Raw genomic sequence first — 15,528 nt, forward strand, 5'->3', positions numbered from 1 at the left:
CTCATGCCCCCCTCCCTCCCCTTCACACTTTCTCCCTCTCTCCCTCACACTCACTCTCTTTCCCTCTTTCTTCATGTACACTCTCCCTCACCTTACTGCTCTCCATCCCCCTCACTCTGTTTCTCCCTCTCTCTCCCTCTCCTCTCTCACCCTCTCACCCTCTCTCTCTTTCTCTCCCTCTTTCTCTGTCTGTCTGTCTCTCTCTTTCCTCATACACTTTTTCTTCCTCCCCTCTGTGGACTCCGTCCACACTTCCCGCTGCCTCGGCAAAGCAGCCGGCATAATCAAGGACCCCTCCCACCCCAGACATTCTCCCTTCTCCCCCCTCTCATCAGGCAGTCGATACAAAAGCCTGAAAACACAGACCACTAGTCTCAAGGACAGTTTCTATCCCGCTGTCATCAGACTCGTGAACAAATAGAAGACAGAACATAGAACAGTACAGCACAATACAGGCCCTTCGGCCCACAATGTTGTGCCGACCTTTAAACCACACCTAAGTCTATCTAACCCCATCCTCCCACATATCCCTCTATTTTAAATTCCTCCATATGCTTATCTAACAATCTCTTGAATTTGACCAATGTACCTGCCTCCACCACTACCCCAGGCAGCGCATTCCATGCCCCAACCACTCTCTGGGTAAAAAACCTTCCTCTGATGTCTCCCTTGAACTTCCCACCCATTACTTTAAAGCCATGCCCTCTTGTATTGAGCATTGGCGCCCTGGGAAAGAGGCGTTGGCTGTCCACTCTATCTATTCCTCTTAATATTTTGTACACCTCTATCATGTCTCCCCTCATCCTCCTCCTCTCCAATGAGTAAAGCCCTAGCTCCCTTAGTCTCTCCTCATAATCCATTCTCTCCAAACCTGGCAGCATCCTGGTAAATCTCCTCTGCACCCTTTCCAATGCTTCCACATCCTATAATGAGGTGACTAGAACTGGACACAGTACTCCAAGTGTGGTCTAACCAGAGTTTTATAGAGCTGCATCTCTCTTTGGCCCAACCACTCCATGCCGACCAAGATGCCGTCCCATTTGCCAGCATTTGGGCTATATCCCTCTGAACCTTTCCTATCCATGCACCCGTCCAAGTGTCTGTTAAATGTTGTTAATGTGCCTGCTTCAATCCAGCAAGCATGAAAGACCACTGATGTATTTTCAAGTCAGGATGGTGTGTGACTTGGAAGGGAACCTGCAGGTGGTGGTGTTCCCCTGCACATGCTGCCGATACGATAAAGATGAACTCTTGATCTCCCAATCTACCTCGTCGTGGCTCTAGCACCTTATTGTCTGCCTGCACTGCACTTTCTCTGTAACCGTAACACTATGTTCTGCATTCTGTTCTGTTTTCTTTTGTACTACTTCAATGTACTTACGGAATGATCTGTCTGATGGTATTGGTATTGGTTTATTATTGTCACTTGTACCGAGGTACAGTGAAAAGCTTGTCTTACAAACCGATCATACAGGTCAATTCATTACACAGCGCAGTTACATTGAGTTAGTACAGAGTGCATTGATGTAGTACAGGTAAAAATGGTAACAGTAAAGTGTCACAGCCACAGAGAAAGTGCAGTGCAATAAGATGCAAGGTCACAACAAGGTAGATTGTGAAGTCAGAGTCCATCTCATTGTATAAGGGAACCGTTCAATAGTCTTATCACAGTGGGGTAGAAGCTGTCCTTAAGTCTGGTGGTACGTGCCCTCAGGCTCCTGTATCTTCTACCTGATGGAAGAGGAGAGAAGAGAGAATGATCCGGGTGGGTGGGGTCTTTGATTATGTTGGCTGCTTCACCAAGACAAGGAGGGGAGGCTGGTGTCCGTGATGCACTGGGCTGTGTCCACAACTCTCTGCAGTTTCTGGCGGTCCTGGGCAGAGCAGTTGCCATACCAAGCCATGATGCATCCAGATAGGATGCTTTCTGTGGTGCATTGGTAAAAGTTGGTGAGAGTCAAAGGGGACAAACCCAATTTCTTTAGCCTCCTGAGGAAGTAGAAGTGCTGGTGAGCTTTCTTGGCCGTGGCATCTACGTGATCTGACCAGGACAGGCTGTTGGTGATGTTCAGTCCCAGGAAGTTGAAGCTCTCAACCCTCTCGACCTCAGCACCATTGATGTAGACAGGTGCATGTACACCGCCCCCTTTCCTGAAGTCAATGACCAGCTCTTTTGTTGACATTGAGGGAAAGGTTGTTGTCATTGCAAACACAAGCTTTTGACTGTACTCGTGACAATAATAAACCATTTACCAATAACCAATAAATAGGAGATGGGCTTGCTCTGAGATCTAGCATAGACTCAAAGAATCAAGTGGTGTCACAACAACAAGCTTGCACTCAACGTCAGCAAGACCAAGGAATTAACTGTGGGCTTCAGGAAGGGGAAGTCAGGAGAACACACACCAGTCCTCACTGAGGGGTCAGCGGTGGAAAGGGTGAACAGCTTCAAGTTCCTGGGTGTCAACATCGTGGAGGATCTATCCTGGGCCCAACACATTGATACAAACACGAAGAAGGCATGCCAGCGGTTCTACTTCGTTAGAGAGTTTGAGAAGATTCAGTACATCACCAAAGATTCTTACAAACTTCTACAGATGTACGGTGGAGAGCATTCTGACTGGTTGCATCACCGCCTGGTACGGAGGCTCCAATGTGCAGGATCACGAGAGGCTGCAGAGGGTTGTAGACTCAGCCAGCTCCATCATGGGTACAACCCCCCCCCCCCCCCCCCACCATTGAGGACGTCTTCAAGAGACGGTGCGTCAAGAAAAGGACCCTCACCGTCTGGAACATGCCCTCTTCTCATTACTACCATCGGGGAGGTGGTACAGGAGCCTGAGGACACACACTCAATGATTCAGAAACAGCTTCTTCCCCTCTGCCATCAGGTTTCTGAATGGTCCATGAATCCATGAACACTACCTCGTTATTGCTTTTTATTGGGCTATTTATATATTTTTGTAACTTAAAGTAATTTTATTCCTTTGCTCTGTACTGCTGCCACAAAACAACTTTCACATCATCAAATCGGTGATAATAAACCTGATTCTGATTCTGGTTCTGAGTTTCCTTGTATAACGTGGGAGGTGTGACATTGGGCTGTGGGACATAGAGGTGCTAGACTGAACCAGGCCAACAGCTGCAAACATTACAGGCAGTGCGACTGAAAGCAAAGGTCAGTGGATAAATCTCTGCGACTTACAGCAGCTGTTGAACAAAGCTCACACCGTTATTAAAGCAACAGAACACCCTGCTCTGTGGAGCAGAGGGCATTATGCCATGAACTGATTGCAGTTGTTAGTGTTACCAGCTGATCTCCTGTGACATTCACACTGTGAAGGTGAGGCTAATATTGACTTTGGAGCTGAGTTATTGCTGGAGCCCACACCAGTTGGATCAGGGCCTATTGGCTGGTTGTGACAATTATTTCCCAAATACATTCATCAGACACGATCAGGTGACTTCTCCCTGGTGATGCAGCGAAATATGACCCACATGGTAGCCCTCTACAGCACTTCCTCTTCCTCTGCCTCTTAGTGTCATACAGCACAGAAACAGGCCCTTCAGCCCAACTCATCCATGCCAACCAAATGCCCAACTGAGCCAGTTCCATTTGCCTGCAGCTTGGCCCATATCCCTCTAAACCTTTCCCATCCGTGTACTTGTCCAAGTTCTTCTCCCTCCTTCTCCCCTCAGGCACTCCCTCAGCACTGAGGATGACTTGCTTCCACTTCAGTTCCATGGGATCTGAGCTGGCTGATGAGGCCATTGCTGGATCCGCAAACTCTCCTGTAAGCGGGGCAGGAGGTAGTCAATGGAACGGAGGGGTGGGTAGTTTGGGAGGGGGTCCGCTCCTTCTGCTGTTTACGCAGGGCTTCTGTGTGCTCCAGACACAGAGACTGCAACCTCTCAATCCCATCCCAAATACTCCTTCTGCACCTTCACAAGATCACAAGACAAAGGAGCAGAAGTAGGCCATTCGGCCCATCGAGTCTGCTCCATCACTTCACCATGAGCTAAACTATTCTCCCACCAAGCCCCAACTCCCGGCCTTTTCCCCATATCCCTTCATACCCTGTCTAATTAGATACCTATCAATCTCCTCCTTAAACACCCCCAGTGATCGGATCTCCACAGCTGTATGTGGCGACAACTTCCATAAATCCACGACTCTCTGAGTGGTCATGGGCCAGGATTTCAAGGAAAATTTGGGCACATTCTTGATGTTTTCGTCAGTGATGGAGCTTGGAATAGAGTGAGTGTTTCACGAGTCTGGTGTCAGACATGTGAATGACGCTGTGATGTGACTCGGACCTCAGTGCCGAGGCTGTTGACCTGGGAGAGGGCACTGATGCCGGTTCTCTTGTCCTTCCAGTCGATCTGACAGAGACGGTATTGGCGGTGCCAGGAGGTGCCCGCAGTGGGTAGTCTGGGTGGAAATGGTCACCTCGGAACCCACAGAACCAGAGGAGAAGCAGGTCACCGATCCCAAGGGACTGCTTAGGTAAAGGAAAACAGTCACATGCCTCAGCCTGTGGTGACACTGTGCAATATAATTCACTGTAGTGATAGTGTCACATGACTCACTACAGTGACACAATGTCACATGACTCACTACAGTGACAGTGTCACATGACTCACTCTGGTGACAGTGTCACATGGCCCATTCCAGTGACAGTCACATGACTCATTCCAGTGACAGTGTCACATGACTCACTACAGTGACACCATGACACATGACTCACAATAGTGACAGGGTCACATGACTCACCACAGTGGTGCAGTGTCACATGACTCACCATAGTGACAGGGTCACATAACACTACAGTGGCACAGTGTCACATGACACTATAGTGACAGGGTCACATGATTCACTACAGTGACGCAGGGTCACATGACTCACTATAGTGACAGGATCACATGACTCACTACAGTGTCACACGATTCACTTTTCCGTCGACGGTGCACACTGCAGCCACTGTGTGCCGGTGGTGGAGGGAGGGGTGTCTGGGCTGTGGGCTGCCTTATCATGTTGAGGTTTCGGAGGGACAGGGCTGACGTGTGGAGAATTCCGTCACACTGCGGAATTGTGGATGGGGGAGAGGGCTGGTGAGGCAGGAGCTGGGGGGAGGAGTGACAGACTGATCACATGAGTCATCGTGTTGAATTTGCTTTATGACCCTCATTCCCCAGGGCATGCCTTGGAGCTGTGCCCGAGCAACTGTTACCTTCACCGCCAGGACTCTGCTGCCTTTAGCTGCCTCCCGATACTTCTCCTTTTCCAGATCAGCCGTGTCCATTTCAGTGATCGCCACCTTACAGCCCCGGGATTTCTGCTGAGAACGTGGAGATAAGCAGAGTTTTATCAGCATGTGGAAACATCGACTGCAGTATCCCTCCTCTCTCTCTCATAGAGTCATAGAGAGGTACAGCACAGAAACAGTCCATTCGGCCCATTGCATCCATGCTCTGGGTCAATCAGACTGATGAGATGGTCATGGAGACACAAGAGACACAAGCACGTGCTGGAATCTGGAGCAACACACATGAAGAGTCTTCACCTAAAATGTGGACTGCCCATTTCCCTCCGCAGATACCGCCAGACCCGCTGAGTTCCTCCAGCAGATTGTGTGTTGATGGGAGGGTCAACTAACACAAAGCAGCCTGAAGGATCTGGGTGTCTCTGTTCATGATTCATAAAAGGCTAGTAAGCAGGGCCAATAAGTAATTAGGAAAGGTGAAAGGATGAGACTGTTTACTGCAAGGGAAATGGAATACTACAAGGGGACATTATATATCAGGCATTGCTACGACCATGTCTGGAGCACTCTGTACGTATTCATCCTAAGTGTCGCCACCTTCACCCTCCCCCTACCTGCCTCCACCTACCATCCACCTGCCTCGGTCTCCCAACTCCACCCTCCCACTCGCCTACCTGCCCATCATCCTTCACCCTCCTCGGTCCACCAATCACCTACTGGCCCCTGTCTCACCCCTCCCCCTCTTATACCGACCACCTCCCCTCTCCACTCTCAGTCCTGATGCAGGTCTCGACCCGAAACGTCGACGATTCCTCTCCCTCCCACAGAAGCTGCTCGACCCGCTGAGTTCCTCCAGCAGTTTGTTCGTTGCTCCAGATTCCAACGTCTGCAGTCTCTGGTGTCTCCACAGTATTGCTCTCCTCATCAAAGGCCGTCAATGAGTTGGGAACGGTTCACGGAAGGTTTACTAGATTAATAGGAATGTACTGGCTGTCTTACGGATGGAGAGGCTGAGCTTGTATGTGCTGGTGTTCAGGAGAGGGAGAGGGCGCTTAATTAAAACAGACAAGAAAGTCCTGACAGGAATGTGGAGAGGAAGATTCCTCTTTTGGGATAATCTAGAACAGAGAGGGTCAATGTTTAAAAATAACGGGTTCCTCATGTAAAGCTGAGATGGTGCTTTTTGTCTCTCTCAGGCTGTTGTCAGAATTTGGAACTCTCTTCCTCAAAGAGTCCGAATATTTTAATAGGGCAGCACAGAGGTGCAACAAGTAGGCCGCTGCCTCACAGCCCCAGAGACCCTGGTTCGATCCTGACCTCGGGCACTGTCTGCGTGCAGTTTGCACGTTCTCCCTGTGACCGCGTAGGTTTCCCCCTGGTGCTCCGGTTTCCTCCCACATCCCAAAGACGTGGTGGTAGGTGAATTGGCCGCTGTAAATTACCCCTTAGTAAGTGGCAAAAAGCAGCAAAGGGGAGTTGATGGGTGTGTGTGAGAGACAATAGGTTGCAGAGCTACAGGGGGGATGAAGAGAGGGGAATGGGGTTGGTGTGGCCCTGATAGGCTGAATGGCCTCTTTCCGTGTGGTAACAACAGAGATTCGTGATAAGCAGCAGTGTGAAAGGTTACTGGTGGAAGGTAGCAGTGTAGTCCTGGGGTAGAATCATATCAGCCATGATCTCATTGAATGGTGGAGCAGGTTTGAGGGGCTGAATGGCCTTCTCCGGTCCGAATTCGTTTGTTGCTCTGGTGAACTGGTGAAAGCATCGCTGCACTGGCTGGTTATTGATGTTGGACATTCCAAATCTGAGGAAGAGGGTGTCAGAAAGGAGAGTTTTTTTTCCCTTAAATTGGTAATTGGTTTATTATTGTCACATGTACCGAGGTACAGTGAAAAACTTTGTTTTGCCTGCCATCCAGACAGATCATTTCATTATGTCAGTGCATTGAGGCAGTACAAGGGAAAACAATAACAGAATGCAGAATAAAGTGTTACAGTTACAGAGAAAGTGCAGTGCAGGCAGACAATAAGGTGCAAGGGCCATGACGAGGTAGACTGTGAGGTCAAGAGTCCATCTCATCGTACTACTGAGTTTCTCCAGCAGACTGTTTGTTGTTCCAGATTTCAGCATCTGCAGTCTCTGGTGTCTCCTTGCATTTATGGGATCTTGCTGCGTATGTCAATTGCTTTGTTCCTACATTATAACTGTGACTAAATTCGAAAAGGTACTTAATTGAGCTTGTGAGATATCCTGAGGCAGTAGAAGGTGATACTTAAATGTCTTTTTTTTAAATCAAGAGGTTAATCCTAAAATGTTCCTGTCAAGAAAATTCAACAGGAACAACCTAGAAAAACTTCTCCACAGACGCTGCCTGACCTGCTGAGTGTTTCCAGCATTCTCTGTTTTCATTCCAGATTTCCAGCTTCTACAGTTTTTTTTTGCTTTACAACCCAGGGTTTAATTCCCTCCTGCTGAAAGTGTTTGTGTAACACTCCCCTCTGGAAATGGTTAATATTTAAATGTTTTCACGTAGAGAATAAAAACTACAATGGTTAAGTACGGACTCTGTCTACACTTCTCACTGCCTCGGTAAAGCAGCCAGCATAATCAAAGACCCCCACCCACCCCGGACATTCTCTCTTCTCCCCCCTCCCATCAGGCAGAAGGTACCAAAGCCTGAAAGCACGCACCACCAGGCTCAAGGACAGCTTCTATCCTGCTGTTATAAGACTATTGTGGGGGGAAGGAATGGTGGACGTTTCAGTTCAAAACCCTGCTTAAGGACCAAAACATTGACAATTCTTCTCCCCCCTCAGATACTGCTCAACCCGCTGAGTTCCTCCAGCACTTAGCTTGTTTTCCCAGAAACACAAACCACATAATGATCAGATGATTACAAACCCTTTAATTGAAGGATAAGTATTAACTAAACTGGAAAAATTTGTGAGGAAAGATTCGGTCAGTTTGGAACAGAGGAGGCTTGATTGCAGAGGAGGTGTACAGAATTAGGAGGGGACTAATTAGAACGAATAGGCAGGTCCTGATTCCCTAAGCTGAGGTGTCACTAACCCGGAGATTTATAGCAGGATGTGAGGGGACGTAAGGAAGGATTTTTCTCACCCAGAGGGTGGTGGGGACTGGAACTCAGTCCCTGAAGGAGTGGGAGAGGGAGAAACCCTCCCCACAGTTAAACGGTCCTGGGGTCTGGACTTGTAGAGCTGTTACAGACACAGTGTGGGCAGGTGGGTTTAGACTGGGTAACTCTTTTTTGACCAGCACAGTTACAATGTGCTGAATGGCTCCTTCTGTGTCATAAAACCTTCAATGATTCTCCTGAGAGTATTTCTCTGCTGTTCTTCAAAGTGGGGGCAGCTGAAGGAGCAGAAACGGTCTTAGGTTTAACATCTCAACCATAAGGTGCAGGCAGCACACCATTCCCCCAGTACTGCACACAAGAATCTCGTGCCCCCGGGCCCGCAGTGAGACTTGAACCCACAGCTTTCTGGCAACAATTAAACATCAATCCACAGGTGACATTTGGACAGATCCATGAACTCAGCATAATCTATTGCCCCAGCGACGTAAAGCTCTTAATTTGCAGCTCATAAAACAGGTGCGGGCCATGCCATCTTCTCGCAGCTACCATTGGGCAGGAGGTACAGAAGCCTGAAGTCCCACACCACCAGGTTCAGGAACAGCTACTTCCCTTCAACCATTCGGTTCCTGAACCAACCGGCACAACCCTAATCACTGCAGTTTAGCAACACTATGACCACTTTGATCACTTTGCACTAAAATGGACTTTTTATTTCTTCTAATTGTGTTCTTTCTTGTAAAAATTGTGTTTTATTTCTGTTTAATTTATGTTTTTCTTGTGAATGCTGCTTATCTGATGCTTTGTGCCTGTGATGCTGCTGCAAGTAAGTTTTTCATTGCATCTGTGCACACATGTACATGGAAAATAGAACATAGAACACTACAGCACAGAATGTGTACTTCAGCCCACAATGTTGTGCTGACTTTTATCCTGCCCTAATATCTATCTAACCCTTCCCTCCCAAATGTTAACCCTTCCCTCCCATTTCTCTATCATTGATGTGTCTATCTAAGAGTCCCTTAAAATATCCCTAATGTATCTGCCCTCACAACCTCTGCCAGCAGAGCGTTCGATGCACCCACCACTCTCTGTGTAAAAAACTTACCCCTGACATCCCCCTTATACCTTCCTCCAATCGCCTTAAAATTATGTCCCTCGTGTTAGCCATTTTCACCCTGGGAAAAGGTCTCTGACTGTCCACTCGATCTATGCCTCTTATCATCTTGTGCACCTCTATCAAGCCACCTCTCATCCTCCTTCTCTCTAAAGAGAAAAGCCCTAGCTCGCTCAACCTATCCTCATAAGACATGATCTCCAATCCAGGCAGCATCCTGGTAAATCTCCTCCACACCCTCTCTAAAGCTTCCATGTCCTTCCTATAATGAGGTGACCAGAACTGAAAACAATATTCCAAGTGTGGTCTAACCAAAGTTCTATAGAGCTGCAACATCACCTCGCAGCCCTTGAACTCAATAGCCCAACTAATGAAGGCCAACACACCACACGCCTTCTTAACAACCCTTCCGACCTGTGTGGCAACCTTGAGGGATCTATGGACGCAGACCCCAAGATCTCCCTGTTCCTCCACACTGCTAAGAATCCTGCCATTAACCTTGTAAAATAAACTCGACTTTGACTTTGACTTTGAATTATCCCAAATTCGACACCCAGGAATGGAAACGGTTAGGACCTGCCCCAGAATTAGGTGGCTCTCAATCACATTGCACCTTGAATATCTCTTCAATTCTCCCTTAAATGCTCTCTTATTAAGTCAAGTCGAATCAAGTCCAGTTAGTGCAGCGAGGTACAGGTACAATGAAAAACTTGCTTGCAGTGGCATCACAGGCACGTAGCTACAGACAACACACAGAACATAAGTTATACACAAATTATACCAGTGAAGACAAAAAAATTCCAATTACCCAATTCCTCAGGTCTGTATATTCCCCACCCTCCATTTAATGTCTGAAGCTGCCAAGTTCTTTCCCGAGGATTCTCCAGGTGCTGGATGCTGGTGTACAAGATGATAAGAGGCATAGGTCGAGTGGACAGTCAGAGACTTTTTCCCAGGGCGACAATGGCTAACACGAGGGGACATAATTTTAAGGTGATTGGAGGAAGGTATAAGGGGGATGTCAGGGGTGAGTTTTTTACACAGAGAGTGGTGGGTGCGTGGAACGCACTGCCGGCGGGGGGGGGGGGCAGATACTTTAGGGACATTTAAGAGACTCTTAGATAGCCACATGAATGATAGAGAAATGGGGGCTATGTGGGAGGGAAGGGTTAGATAGACCTTAGAGCAGGATAAAATGTTGGCACAACATTGTGGGCCGAAGGGCCTGTACTGTGCTGTAGTGTTCTATGTTCTATGTTCTATGTTCTATGGAACTCCCGTCAATCCCAGACATAGTTTGGAAATGAGTTTGCCAGTCGCTTGAAGGACCTTGATTACTTGGCTAACAACTAACGCTGCATTTTCTCTAACATGAGCACCTGGGAGCTGTGCTTCCACAGGCTTGGGGAAGGACTACTGATCAAAGGCGGAAAAAAAACGGGATGGATTTGGGAGGAAAAAGGCGCGGAACGGCGGATTCCCACTTTTACCAGGTTTCCTCTACCCTTTCGGCCAAAGTTAGGGGATCGCCAGTTGCAATTTCACTTCCTGTCCGTGGAACTAATTGTGGAATGTTCTTCCCATGTGCTGTTAGGAACATGTTGGGAGAATCCTGGAATGGGTTGGCTGTCTTCTGAAGGAAGGATGGACAGACTGGGCTTGTGTCACTGGAGATTCTGAGAGGGACTGCACTGTAATATACAAGATCCCAAGAGTTTGTGACAGGGTGGATGAGGTGAGAATTTTTCCTCTTGTGGGAGAGTCTAGAATGAGGGGTCACTGTAAAAATAAGGGGTTGCATCTTTATGTCTCGCACTGTACTGCTGCCACAAAACAACAAATTTCATGACATATCATAGAATCATAGAACAGTACAGCACAATACAGGCCCTTCGGCCCACCATGTTGTGCCGACCTTTAAACCTCGCCTAAGACCATCTAACCCCTTCCTCCCACATATCCCTCTATTTTAAATTCCTCCATATGCTTATCTAGCAACCTCTGGAATCTGACCAATGTACCTGCCTCCACCACAACCCCAGGCAGCGCATTCCATGCCCCAACCACTCTCTGGGTAAAAAACCTTCCTCTGATGTCTCCCTTGAACTTCCCACCCATTACTTTAAAGCCATGCCCTTTTGTATTGAGCACTGGTGCCCTGGGAAAGAGGCGATAGCTGTCCACTATCTATTCCTCTATTCCTAATATGTCAGCGACAATAAACCTGATTCTGATTCTGACTCAGAGATGTGGTGACGATTTTCTCTCACAGGGTGGTATTCCGAACTCTTCTCCTCAAAGAGCAATAAAAGCAGAGTCTTTAAAGCAGAGCTCAATACATTAGAGCGGGGTTGAAAGGTCACCGAGGGTAGACAGGGAGGCAGAGATGAGGTTATAACCCAGTCAATTTATTTAACGGTGGGACAGCATGAATGCAGTGGACAGAAGTCATTCAGCTCATCGAGCCTGTCCTCTGTCTGTGGAGGGGGATATCCAATTAGATTCAGTACCATAGAACCATAGAACACTACAGCACTGAAAACAGGCCATTCAGCCCTTCTAGTCTGTGCCAAAACTTTATTCCGCTAATCCCATTGACCTGCACTGTCCATAACCCTCCAGACCTCTCCCGTCCATGTATCTATCCAATTTATTCTTAAAACTTAAGAGTGAGCCCGCATTTACCACGTCAGATGGTCACCCTTCCCCATTACCGTCCAGATGTTTTCCTGCTCGCACGGCTTTCCAGCTGTTTCGGATGCACGTTGAACAATACCTGCTCAGCTCTCTCTAGGCTCTCCTTCCGCTCCACCTGGTCGATCAGCGAGCTGATTTCCACGTCCCCTTCCATGGCTCTTGTTGCCTCGGTCAGAGAGCTGGGGCGGCCGGGTGCTGTGCGCGGGGACAGATCTCCTCTGTGCTGGGCTGCTTTATAGCTGTTGCCTGGGTTGGAGTGTGGAGGAAGGAGGGGCAGGGCTGGGGGGAGCGTGCAGGAGGTGGGGGCGGCGAGGGAGGGGACTCTCCCTGGCCGGTCACACTGACAGACAGGTGGGCTCTGAGAATGGACAATGCCCAGGATGGGATCTGGCACCGACTCCGGTTGGGATTGGGGTTGGAGGGGGAGGGGAGGGTAGCACTACTTTAGCAACCAGCGCAGATGTGCAGGGAATGCAAAGACTTTGAGGTCATTGAACAAGCTGGCTGCCACAGCGAGGTAGTGCGGTCGTGCTCTGAAGGGACACAGAGTCCTTGTAAATCATGGAATAAACCCAGACAGGGAGATGACACTAAGGCAGAGGTATGTGGACTGCGGGTGACTGATGTTCAGGGATCGGAGTGGGAGCAGGAATGTGGAGATTATACTCTAATTTGTGCAGCTCACATCATGTTAAAGAGTCAGCTCTAAACTCTTCACAGCTGCCTGCCAAGGCCTGGAAAGTAATCCTTTATCTTTCCGGGAGATGCAGGGAAAGTCCGCCTTGGGTCAAACGACGAAGGGAATCCAGCAACACACATGATGCTGGAGGTACTCAGCGAGTCGGGCAGCACCTGTGGAGGGAAATGGACAGTCGACGTTTCGGGTCGAGACCCTTCATCAGGGCTGAAAGAGTAGGGCGGAGATGGTCAGTGTAAGGAGGTGCAGCAAGAGCTGGCAGGTGATGGGTGGATCCAGGTGAGGAGGGGTGGTAGGCAGATGGAGGAGGGGAGAGTGGGAACAGTGACAGAGGCCGGGAGGTGACGGGTGGAGGTGACACAGGGCTGCAGATGGTGGGATCTGATAGGAGAGGAAGGTGGGGAGGGCAGAGAGTTGTGGATACAGCTCAGCACATTGCGAGAACCAGCCTCCCCTCCATGGGCTGCCTCAGAAAAGCAGCCAGAATAATCAAAGACCCCACCCGCCCCAGACATTCTCTCTTCTCCCCCCTCCCATAGTATCAACGTGTCTAGGGAGAGGCTGGACAAAGAGGAGGCTATGCCGAGAGATTGAGGTGGGGAAAGATGGGGTGAGTCTAGAGTGGAGGCACTAACACCCCAACATGAACTGGTTGGGCCAAATGGGCTGTTTCTGTGCTGTACATCCCATGTAATTTGCCCATAGTAAAGTGTCCGGAGTGTGGGGGGTAGAATCTGGGGGGAGTTGATGGGAAGGTGGGGATCAGTGTACGTGGGTGTTGATGGTTGGTGTGGACTCAGTGGGCGAAAGGGCATCTTTCTGTGCTGTATGACGACGACTTTTGTTTTGCTGACATTGAGGGAAAGGTTGTCGGTATTTGGAATTGGTTTATTATTGTCACTTGTACCGAGGTACAGTGAAAAACTTGTCTTGCATACCGTTCATACAGATCAATTCATTACACAGTGCATTGAGTTAGTACAGGGTAAAACAATAACAGAATACAGAGTAAAGTGTCACAGCTACAGGGAAGTGCATTGCAGGTAGATAATAAGGTGCAAGGTCACAACAAAGTAGATTGTGAGGTCAAGAGTCCATCTCGTCATATAAGGGAACCGTTCAATAGTCTTATCACAGTGGGGTAGAAGCTGTCCTTGAGCCTGGTGGTACGTGCCCTCAGGCTCCTGTATCTTCTGCCTGATTGGAGAGGAGAGGAGAGAGAATGACCCGGGTGGGTGGGGTCTTTGACTATGCTGGCTGCTTCACCAAGACAGCGAGAGGTATAGACAGAGTCCATGGAGGGGAGGCTGACACCATGTTGTCATGACACCATGTCACTAAGCTCTCTATCTCCTTCCTGTACTCCGACTCATCGTTATTTGAGATACAGCTCACTACAGTGGTATCATCTGCAAACTTGTAGGTGGAGTTAGAGCAGAATCTGTCCACACAGTTGTGAGTGTATAGGGAGTAGAGTCGGGGCTGAGGGTGCAGCCTTGTGGGGCACCAGTGTTGAGGATAATCGTGCTGGAGGTATTGCTGCCTATCCTCACTGACTGCGGTCTGTTGGTCAGAAGTCAGGGATCTAGTTACAAAGGGAAGTGTTGAATCCCGGGTCCAGGAGTTTGGAGGTGAGTTTGTTCGGAATTGATACCTTTGCTGGGGAATGGAGACACTTGAATCACTGGATGGGTGTAGGTGAGGAATTGGTAGGAAATGGTAGAGAACTGATTTACAGGGTGGAAGCAGAAACACATTACAGTACGTTTCTTGTGTTTGTTTGGCAAATATTAGTGTGAAATTCTTACACAGAAGCTGTGTTTCTAAAGGAGACACCAGAGATGGCAGATGCCAGAATCTGGAGCAACACACAATCTGCTGCAAGAACTCAGCAGGTTGAGCAGCGTCTGTGGGGGGAAGGAATTGTCGAAACCCTGCATCGGGATCGAGTGGAGGGAGGAGATGGCCGGAATAACGAGGAGAGGGGGAGTGTTGAGACAGGAGTCCAAGGTGATTGGAGGACTGAGGAGGGGTGTGAGATCACAGACTAAAGCACAGATCGCCACCACAGTTTGACCCAATTACGGCTAATTCTAAAGGAATTCTGGAACAGGGAGATCTGAGGGGAGTATGTGCATGACAAGACCAGGAAAATGCCGGAAACACTCGGCAGGACAGGCAGTGTCTTTGGAGAGAGAAGCAGAGTTAGTGATTCAGGTCAAAGACCCTTCATCAGAACTGGGAAAGAGAGAAAACATTTCTTCACTTGTCTGTCTCTCTCTCCACGGATGCTGTCTGACCCGTTGGGCGTTCCTAGCATTCTCTGTCTTTATTTCAGGTTTGCAGCATCTGCAGTTTTTGATTTTCATTTGTGGTGTTTGGTGCAGAGATTGATGAGCGGTTTGAGAAAATGCTTAAAGAAGCAGACAGAATCCCGGCTTCATCAACAGAGGCAGAGAGAACAAGAACGGGGAAGTCCTGGTGAACACTGTTTCTGACACAGTTGGATTATTGTATCCTGGTCCAGATGCCAGACTTTAGAAAAGATGTGAAGGGCTTAGATCAGGTGCAGAAGAGATCTACATGAATGAATCCAGGGATGAGTGACATTTGTTATATGGATAGACCAGAGAAGCTGGGGTTGTGCTTCACCAAGGAT

The 15,528-nt window shown here is 48.6% G+C and overlaps 1 protein-coding gene across 1 annotated transcript in view; it reads right to left on the reverse strand.

Annotated features, from left to right (window-relative positions):
* Positions 1–15,528, reverse strand: part of ankrd2 (ankyrin repeat domain 2 (stretch responsive muscle)) — a 31,633-nt gene that overhangs the window by 13,827 nt on the left and 2,278 nt on the right. Inside the window, exons 2-3 of the mRNA XM_052027676.1 lie at positions 12,252–12,530; positions 5,232–5,339 (exon numbers count right to left, since the gene is read on the reverse strand). Of these exons, the coding sequence (XP_051883636.1) occupies positions 5,232–5,339; positions 12,252–12,530 (387 nt within the window). The remainder of the gene's footprint in view (positions 1–5,231; positions 5,340–12,251; positions 12,531–15,528) is intronic.

This window comes from Pristis pectinata, chromosome 12 (assembly GCF_009764475.1).
Source record: "Pristis pectinata isolate sPriPec2 chromosome 12, sPriPec2.1.pri, whole genome shotgun sequence".
Classification (NCBI taxonomy): Eukaryota; Metazoa; Chordata; class Chondrichthyes; order Rhinopristiformes; family Pristidae; genus Pristis; species Pristis pectinata.